The sequence below is a fragment of the Vulpes vulpes genome, chromosome 16 (assembly GCF_048418805.1).
Source record: "Vulpes vulpes isolate BD-2025 chromosome 16, VulVul3, whole genome shotgun sequence".
In the NCBI taxonomy this organism is placed as follows: Eukaryota; Metazoa; Chordata; class Mammalia; order Carnivora; family Canidae; genus Vulpes; species Vulpes vulpes.
Window position 1 is genome coordinate 22,452,939 of NC_132795.1, and position 10,173 is coordinate 22,463,111.

Consider the following 10,173-nt stretch of genomic DNA (forward strand, 5'->3'; position numbering starts at 1 on the left):
GAAGGCGGCGCTAAACCACTGAGCCACCCGGGATGCCCAACCACGACGTGAAGTTCTTAACACAATGTTGTAAAACTAGTTAAGAATGCATTTTCTTCTTTCCTTTTGCTTGCTTTCTTTTCCATTGAGGCACTTTATTTGCACGTTTGTATTACATCCCTAGAAAGAGAATCCTAGGATTTTCCCTCCTGTGTGTTTTCGTCTTCCTTATTCATGGTCCATGATGCCAGCGGAGGTTGTGTCAGTACAACCAAACCGATAGGACGGGAGCAAAGTATTTTGCCATTTTCCTAGATCTTTGAGTGGTTCATCAAATCTGGGGCTGATCCCTCCACTCTTGTTTAACCTGCCTGTGAGGTCCACAACAATTTTCCCGGCTGTGTAATCATCCAGGATTTCAAATTCACCAAAGTAACCGTACTTCATCATCACCGTTAGAAACTGGACGATGACTTTGGAGCATGGCCTAATAAGTATGTGGCATTTACCTTTCACTTCAGCATTGTTATCAATGCTCTTGAGGACCTCTGCCGGGACATTCATGTGCATCATTATGGCAGCACAGAAAGAGCAAAGAATGCATTTTATTGCTAAAAGTACAGTCCTTGGCAACAGTAATAGTCCTTGTGAAGAGTGGAAGAATTGGCAGGACCAGCTGCCTAATTGAATAAGAGTGAAAGGAAAGGGGTCCCTAATGACAGCTTTTGAACTTGGGTTACTGGACGTGAGACCACAAAAACAGGGAAGTCAGGAGGGGGAGCTGAGAATGACGAAGAGGCTGATTTTGCCATGTGGAATGGAGGAGGCGGCCTTGCCTCTATCACCAAGAAGGAGACTGTCCCCCTCCCTGAGCCCGTCTTCTGGGCCCTCAGCAGTGGCCACCAGCCTATGAATGGCCTTCTGGGTCATTCTTCCCTTTCTTGGACATTAACACATGTACGTTGCTGAATAGCTCTATCAGCCCATTTCCTGCCAGTAGAATCCCAGAAGTCTGACAGCCTTCCTCCATTTTATCCTGGCCTTGTCCCCTCCAGACCAGGCTGGCACTGTTTCTACTGAGGTGGGTGGTTAGATCCACAAGTCACATGCCTAATCTCTGGGGCAAATAGTTGTTCAGGGACACAGGAGTTTTCTCTAGAGTGTGCTGTCAGTTTTTTGCATCATGGATAGGCCGAGTACTTTCCAATTTCTCAAGTTCTGGGTTCTTTTTGTCTCTTCAGTTTATCTTTCTCCTCTTGTATCTTGCTAGAAGCAGCAAGGAGAAACCAAACTGTGCCATCCACACCTTGCTAAGAAATCTTTTCAACTAAATATCCACTCATCACTTTTAAGTTCTACTTTCCATTCCCGGCAACATAGTCCAGCCAAGTCCTTTACCACTTTCTAGTAAGGACCACCTTTCCTCCAGTTTCTAAGAACATGCTCCTCATTTCTGTGTCAGGCATTCGCATTTCTAGCAACATTCTTTTCAATGTCATCTAGGTTTTTTTTCTCTCATGCACTTAAGAACTCTCCCGGCTTCCACTTATTACCTTATTCCAAAGCGCTTCCACACTTTAAGGGATTTGTTACAGCAGCGCTCTACTTTCCAATACCAACATCTATATCGTTTGCTGGGATTGCCATGACAAAGTACCACAAGCCGGGTGGCTTAAAGAACCAAATGTATTGTTTCACAGTTCTGAAGGTTAGAAATAAAAATCCACGGTGTAGGCAGGGTTGGTTCCGTAAGGGCTGTTAGGAAAAGAGTTGCTCCAAGGCTCTCTCTGTGGTGACTTATAGATAACCATGTTCTCTCTGTGAGAGCCACATTCTCTCTCTTCATGTGGCATCCTCTCTATGTGATACCTCTCCCTGCATCCAGATTTCTCCTTTTTTGAGGGGATCAGTTATATTGCATTGGGCGCAACCTCATGACATCCTTTTAATTTCATTGTTTTTGTAAAAACCCTATCTCCAAAGAAGGTCACATTCTGAGGTACTGGGGATTGGGACTCCAACTTTTTTTTTGAGGCCCACAATTCCATCCACAACAGTTGAATGATGAGAGTCGATCAAGGGGGTTTTATCACCAAGTGATTCACTTGTGGATTTTCTAAGTCAGTCTTGTGGCTTTCAGAGCATGACAGTTTTTGACATTTCTTATCTGTTTTGATGAGAGCCTCCAAGTCCAGGAGGAAGCAGGCAAAGAGATCACATTATGCCTTTTGTTGATGATGGGGGTGGGCGGGGAAGGGGAGCACTGGAATGGTAAAACGGGTTCATTTTCCAGCCTTGCCATATATGGGTCTCCTGGCTTCTAACAAGATAAACTTCCAGTGATGAAATGATTTTCCATTTCAGTGTTTGCTCTGCCACAGTAGAAGCCCCTTCTGCACGAAGCTCTTAAGGACATATAGAATTTATATCTCTTAGTAGAATTTAATCACAAGACTGTCTAGGGATCTGCTTCCGATTCTTTCATGTGCATAAGTCATCATTTTTCCTGGCTATTTTAGAGTTCAGGTTGGAGATAACCTTATAAAAATGGCAAAATATGCTCTTTATGGTAGAACAGCAACTGAGCGCTTGTATGATGTTAAAGAAGATTCTAACCTATAGAAAACTCCTGAAATCCTATCGTATTTGCATTCTAGTAATAACACTAGAAATATTAACTTATGAAGCATTTTCCCCTTACATCATTATACTCTAAACTATGAATGAATTTAGTCGTTTGTTTTTCTTTTATTTTTGACCCTTGTTCTGTTCGGCTTTCATTTTATTTTTCACTGTTCTATTTACTTCCTGTTCTATGCAAAAATGAGGCACTTGACCAGAAATATTCAAATCTATGCGCATGCACACGGAAAAGAGTCTGCTTATTATCTATGAAATCTGGATCAGACGCTTCCTGATTGTCTGCAACATTTTGTCAGACTCTCCGTGAGTCCTGTCATCTGGCACAGATTCTCTCCTTCATGGAAGGCCTTCCCAAGCCTGTGTCTGGTTTGTCAGCTCCCATCTTCTGACTGACAGAGCCGACTTACTCTGCATTGATCGTCACCCCCTTTGCCATGCCAAGGAAACAGATGGAATGAAAGGAATAGGAATCAATAAGATTAAAAAAGTTTAATTTCCTTGGTCTTCCCGCAGTATGCCACCTTCATTCCAAAGCTAGAGTTTTCAAAGGAATGAAATACAGCTCCTTTAAAGAAAACGAAGGGTGTAGAAGCCTCTTGATTGCTTTGGAGTTTGCTCTGCCACAGCTTGACTGTTTTCTTCTTTTTCTTTTTTCTTTCCTTATAATTACAATATTTATTCTGTATATAATTTTTCCTCATATTCACTTTTGTTTTGACTGCATGCTGTTATTAAAGATGAGAGATACGAAAGAGCCAAAAATCTATGTACGACTGTATCCCCTTAGCTTGTGAAGCATAGTAGAAAGAGCACAGCCTCTAAAGTCAAACAACCCCCGTTCAGATCACAGCTCTATGACTTAGATTCTGTGAGCTTTGACAATCTGTTGAGCCTCGTTGAGCCTCAGTTTCCTCATCTTTGAGAACACCAATTTTACCATGTTGTTGGAGGTTCTGCAGCGAAGCACATGGAGCATCTTGAACAGAGCATGATACTCTGTTGACACCCGCTGATGGTAGCCATTTATTTACTAGTCATCGGTGGACTGTTAAAACGTTGAGGTTGATGTAGAAAACAAGGAACATTTAATATGGAAAAACTTCAAAAAGATAGTCATGAGGTTTGATTCCTTTTCAATTGGATCAGATAATATACTTTTTGGCACAAATAAAGAGACTGAGAGTAAAGTTTTAGGCACATGCTAAAAAATGTTTATAGCTTTTAATGGCCTCTGGGGTCCCGTGCTTGGAAATAGTTGTCTAACATGTTATTCAAATTAACACCATATATAAGCCCAATGCTTCTGGTGGGATGTGAGCAAGAAAAGTATCTAACGACACACAAAACGCCAGTTGTATACCATTGTTATAAAGCCCTGCAGAAACATGTTATAGCTACTTTTGTTAGAATATTTGGTTCACTATTATCAGTTGAACTGATAGAGAAGACAAGGATAAACTCTGTCAGAGATAAACGAAGCCAGATACTAAAGTGGTAAGGACAGATTTTAGTCAGTCATATACTGTTGCAAAAGAGAAGAGGACCCAGCATGAACTGAACTCCACTTCAATCTGTACAGAGTTGACCTGGCATTTTAATGAGAATGAAGGAGGGAGGAGGAGGTGAGTGGGGGTTCCGTAGAGTTAGGGAAGTAAAAAGTTACAGAGTGGGTTAGTGTAAAGGCTGATTGGGCCAGTTGTGTCCATTAGCTGGCAGTTAGCAAAGTCAGGGGTCTATCCCCCCACAGAGGTGAGATATGCAGGCCCTATGGCCTCATTTTTATATTCCAAAGGAATGGCTTTCTTTGAGAAAGACACTCCTAAGTTTGTAAGAGATACTGATACATCTCAAAGAGACAGAAGGAGGATTTGCAATCCTAAACTCCCTTGAGTATATGCTCTAAGAAAAAGTGGTCCAGGGCTTATCATCAGGCCTTGGCTAGAACAGGAAGTAAATGGCATGAGACTTGCCCTCATGGAATGGCTATTTTTTTTTTTTTATTTTATTTATTTATGATAGGCACACAGTGAGAGAGAGAGAGAGAGGCAGAGACACAGGCAGAGGGAGAAGCAGGCTCCATGCACCGGGAGCCCGACGTGGGATTCGATCCCGGGTCTACAGGATCGCGCCCTGGGCCAAAGGCAGGCGCTAAACCGCTGCGCCACCCAGGGATCCCTGGAATGGCTATTATGCAAAAGACAAGAAATAACAAGTATGGAGGAAAGGAAACCCATGTGCACTGTTGGTGGGAATATAAATTGACACAGTCACTATGGGAAACAGTATAGAGTTTCATCAAAAAATCAAAATTATAACTGTCATATGACTCAGTAATTCCACTTCTGGGTATTCATCTAAAGAAAATACAAACCCTAACCTGAAAGTATATATGTACCCTCATGTTCATTGCAGCTTTATTTACAATAGCCAAGACAGTGTCCACTGATGGATGAATGAATAAAGAAAATGTGATATATATACAGATGATATAAATCATGATTGACATATTATTAATATAATTATTATATGTTATCTATATAATAATATATATTTCAGCCATAAAAAAAGAAAAGGAAATCTTGCCGTTTGTGACAACATGGATGGACCTTAAGGGTATTATGCTAAGTGAAATAAGTCAGACAGAAAAAGACAAATAGCTATGATCTCGCTTTGTCACTTATAAGTGGAATCTAAAAAAAAAAAAAAAAAAAAAAAACTCAGCTCATGGATATAGAGAATAGATTGGTGATTGCTGAGGCGGGGGTTGGGTAAAATGAGGAAAGGTGGTCAAAAATACAATTTTGTAGGTATAAAATAAATAAATCCTGGGATGTAATGTACAGCATGGTGACTATAGTTAATAACAACAAATAATTTGAGTCTAAATACCTAATGTGATAGATTATCAAGTAACCAAATTATGTATTGTGTAAATGTTTTAAAATATATATTTATATAATTTATTTAAAAAGATATGCCAGAAAAAGAAATTTAACAGCATTGTATTGTTGGATTCTGTGTGTGTGTGGCATTAAAGTGCTTTTAATTATCTTTAAATTCTTCCATGTTATTTTTTTATTAAAAAAATACTTTTATCATTAGATATAATCACTGTAAAATTTTGTGAAATTCCTTCAAATATTGCTTTCTAAATGAAACTCACCTGCTCAAAGTACTGTTTAAACCTGTAAAGTGTAATAAAAAATAAAAGGGATTACTATTATTGTCACTGGAATTATTAGTGTTCCATGGACCGCATGTAAAATCATAAAAATTTAGATCTGTGCTTGACTTATACTCAGGTTTTGTTATGGCATGTACATTTTTTTTGAAGGAGGAGTGCAATTTGAATACTATTATCATTGAACTACTACTTTGTGTTCCTTAGAAACACATCACACGGAATTCAAAATAGAAACAGGTTAGATATGGTAAAATGTGACACACATACATCGCAACTATATCTGAGTGAATGCAAACAGGCAGAAAGTCAGTCTCTGGCAAATTGTCAGGGTTTTCTTTCTTCTTCTTTTTTTAAAGTTGTTTTTATAGGTGAATACTCCAAGGTTTTCCAGATGCTTAAGAGATGTATCTGAATATTACCTGCCCTTTGTGATGTCCTCAGAATCACAAATTCTTCCTGTTGAGACATCTAATTAAAGGAAGCAATCCTCTATGTGGATAAACAGCGTCACTTGTCTCAATCCTTTGTAAAACTGCCCTCTCAAAGTCTCCTTTTCTCTCAAGAGCCTCTCTGCCTTACTCCAACAGTCTGCTCTTTGCGGCTTCATTCTTTGGATGCCCTTTGGTATTCGTGTTGCATCTTGTGGCTTTACCATGAATAGCTATTCTTTGAACTTTCTCCTCCACTGCTGATGGCTCAGCTGTGCACAATTTGGGGTTGTGCAGGATATTAAAGGGTGGACAGCATCTTTAGAATGGTTCATGGACCTTGTTGTAGGCGACAATAAGCATGTGAGGAGGGAGTTGGGAGTTGGGTACCACAGGAATCTTCACTGGGTGCCAGGTGTTAAGAGGCCTGTAGAAATAGATGAGGATTTTCATTATTATCTTACTAGGCTTTATGTTGGGTGGTTGAGCTTCCATAGAAATGCTCATAATGCTCTCATTGCTTGAATCAAGGTTAAATAGACAAATGCATAGTAATGTCCCTGGCCCCTTAGTTAAAGCTCTCTTAGGTCCTTTCTAACAATCTGCCACATAGAGCAATATGATTTTCCTGGGTTTATAATGGTCGATAGCCATTGAATTCGTGTACGAATTTCAACTGGGATGTTATCTGCCAAATATTTACAATATATGCTGAAAGTCTTACATCAATATGTGGGTCTGATCTTCAGATATACATATGTATTTTTGGTAAAAAATCCAAAGCAACAGTCTCCCCTAAAATAGAAAAATAGAAGAACACCAACAAAAAGCCCCAAAGACCTGACTTCTATATAAGAAGGAATAAAGGTTTTTGAAAAATCATCAGATTTCACAATATCTGGATACTAATTTATCAACATAGGGTATGAAAGAAGGAGCTCAAACTAACAATTATAATGTGGTCAAATGAAAGATTTCACTATTAAAAGATGAAACAGTTGAAAGAGGAAGATAGAATCCTCAGTAGGCTTCATTGAGCTTGTCATATGAAAAGCACTCAGGACAACTATAAATTCGTTTATTTAACATGTATTGATATGTCACTACTATTTATGCTAGGCACTGGGTGAGGTATATGGGGATGCCAAGTTGAATTACACACATAATGTGTCTAAAAGATGCAGAGGGAAGACCATGTTGAAGGCTCAGGGTAAGACAGCCATCCACAAGTGGTTAGAGCTTTGGGCCTTCTAGCCATCCAGTTGTATAGGATCACTGAGACTGTTCTATTTACTTGATAATAGTCATATATGAGTGTCATGTCATGGGGGGGGGTTTCTGTAGAGGTTAAAGGAAAGAATGAATTAATGAACAGGAGAGATAGGTTCAAAATATTTCATTTTCACCATCTTTTCTAGCTGAACTAACTACAAGGGAGAACATCATGCTTAAGGATTCGCTGGGAGGCAATCCTAAGGCATAGACATAAAAGGAGAAAAAAATGAATAAAGAGCAAAATAAAATAAGTAGAAGATAAAAAAATTAAAGAGAATGTGACAAGAATGGCAAGAGTCCTATGACTGAAGATGGAAAGGGGGGTTCAAACTTATGGGTGCTATCTCAACTAGCACTGGGTTTTGTGGTCTAATTGTTTCAAGACTAAAGTTGTAGTTTCAATAAGATTTCCCATTTCCTAGACTTCTTAGATAGTTCAAAGCATCCCATCCTTAAGTAAGCACAGTGCATTCACCATAGAATGCACTGTCCCATGGTTGTTGCAGTTATTTGGCGTTCAATCACCTTTAAGTGTAGAGGACACTTAAAATTAAATAATCCATGAAGTCATCTAGGAAATAAGAAAACATGTGATTACCATGCATTTTTTAGTGAGCCACAGAATCCTTGCTGTTTCAAGCCAGTTCGAGTACATGGAAAGAAGCCTTTCGTAATAATTCAGCTGTAATAACATGCCTCATTTAGAATGTATTAGGAATACACTTCTCTCACTGCTTACTTAAAAAGAAAGAATATATCAGGAAATTATCTCTTCATTTGAGTTTATTAGAAAATTGTGTATCAATTATGCTCAATAACAATTAAATGTCTCCAATTTATCATGCTATACCTTGAATGAGTAGTCAAAGAGGACATGGTGTCAAACGTATATATTACAAGGATAGTTTGAGTCATATGGCGGGATGCCTTTATCACAAGAGCCAGAAAACCTGGAATCAGACTCAAATTCTGATGATTTGTGCAGCCCTGAGACCTGGTGGTGTAACGCGTGGTATAATCTGTTGTCTTGCCTCGTGTGTTAGAAATTGTTTGCCAAAGAATTCTTCACTCTTGTAGTTTTCTTTATCTAGGCTCTGCACAGCGCTTGTATACTGTAGGATTTTTCACTGTTGATCTTGTGCAGCTGTTTCCTATAGAAACATAAGGAGGGGTTTTGAAAACAATTGATTTTTAAAAGAGATTGGGGGCTAGAAATGCTTTGGAGATGTTAGTTAGTCTTCCCATTTGAATTTAAAGCAGCCCTGAACAGCCAGTTCATTGTTAGGTGTTGTGATTATGAATGGGGCACCTCTGTGTGAAACTATCAAGTTCCTCTTAGAAGACCTTCCAAGCAGAAAATAACCTTTCATTTCCTGGCCTTTACCTCCCCGAAGGGGGGTGGGGTGGGGTGAGGACGGTTGCAAATAAACCCAGCTTTATGCAAACCCAAGAATATATGGTGTAATTGGTTCTTTGGATTGGCCAGATTTAACTACAGGAAGAGTAGTCTCTTGGCCAAATCACCTAGAGTTCATCAGCCGACTATTCTAGAAATTTAATGATGTAGCCATATCCTTTTGTTGTAATCTTCCTACAGTAAATGATCTCTGTCGTATCCTTTGCTTTAATATTTCTACGGTATTAATACCCAAAGCATGAAATATAACTGAACAATAACAAAATCGATGAATAGTTTAGAGATGCCATTGTTTACCAGATGCTCTCATCTCATTCTTTTTTCCTGAATATACCTGTGTCATTTAGTTCTCCTAAAATTATTTTTGGGGGGAGTACGTTTTTTATGATTGTGCTTCTGAGTCTTGCTGCTTGTATTTGATTGCAGTTTATAGTCTCCCATCTATTAACTTTCTCTGTTGAAACTGTAGGGAAAGGCCTGTGTAAGTGCAGTAAATTTTAGATTTTTTTGGGTGTGTAAATTTGATAAATTTAGCAAAAGTTACCAGAACTTATTATACATATGGATAAAATGGTTCAGTTTAGTAGTCACTTTAAGAGATGTTAGTTTTTTACTATTTTTGTGAGGAATAACTTATATTCATTAACATTCTTTAACATATGAATCATAGTTATTTTAACTTCCTTGTTCATTTATTGGCAAATTTCTTCTGACTGACTTTTCCCTTGACTATTCATCACATTATCCTGTGTAGTGATTTCTATTTTGGATATTCAGGGTGATGGGTAGTTGAGATTGGGGTTCTGCTATCTTTCTCCGAAGAGTGTTAAGTCATAGTGTAAAAAGCAGCTAGATTATTGGCAGGTTACCTTAGGAGGCTGGGTTTCTCTTTTTTAGGGCGGGTCTATTTTTAGTATTTTCCTAATCTTAGAGTGAATCCCTTACGTTCTGGGAAGTAATTTTTACTCCAAATCACAGTCCGCCGGGGTCTCCCCAGAAATCCAAGATGTTTACCGAGTCCCTCAAACTTAGAAGAATGTGAGTTCAAACTCTGTCTCCCCTGTGCTGGGTGGCACCTGAAAGTTCTGCTCGGTTCAGTCTTCCAAGTATTTTTCACCTCGAATTCCTTGAATTCCCAACTGTGCATGTGCAGCTTAGGGCTCAGCCAAGAGTTCAGGAGAATTGATAGGCAGATTTTTAGTTCCCCCTTTTGTTTGTGCTTCCTTATAGCCTTTCTTCCCTCTTTT

General features: G+C 38.9%; 1 protein-coding gene across 1 annotated transcript; it reads right to left on the reverse strand.

The window, feature by feature from the left end:
* Nucleotides 1–207: 207 nt before the first annotated feature.
* LOC112922832 (small ribosomal subunit protein uS8-like) lies at nucleotides 208–552 on the reverse strand. The gene has a single exon (XM_072742148.1). It carries the CDS (start codon nucleotides 550–552, stop codon nucleotides 208–210), a length of 345 nt encoding a protein of 114 aa, XP_072598249.1.
* Between the last annotated feature and the right edge of the window lie 9,621 nt (nucleotides 553–10,173).

Excerpts from the sequence above, each read along its gene's own strand:
- LOC112922832 (XM_072742148.1), bottom strand. The coding sequence starts at position 552 with ATGATGCACATGAATGTCCCGGCAGAGGTCCTCAAGAGCATTGATAAC.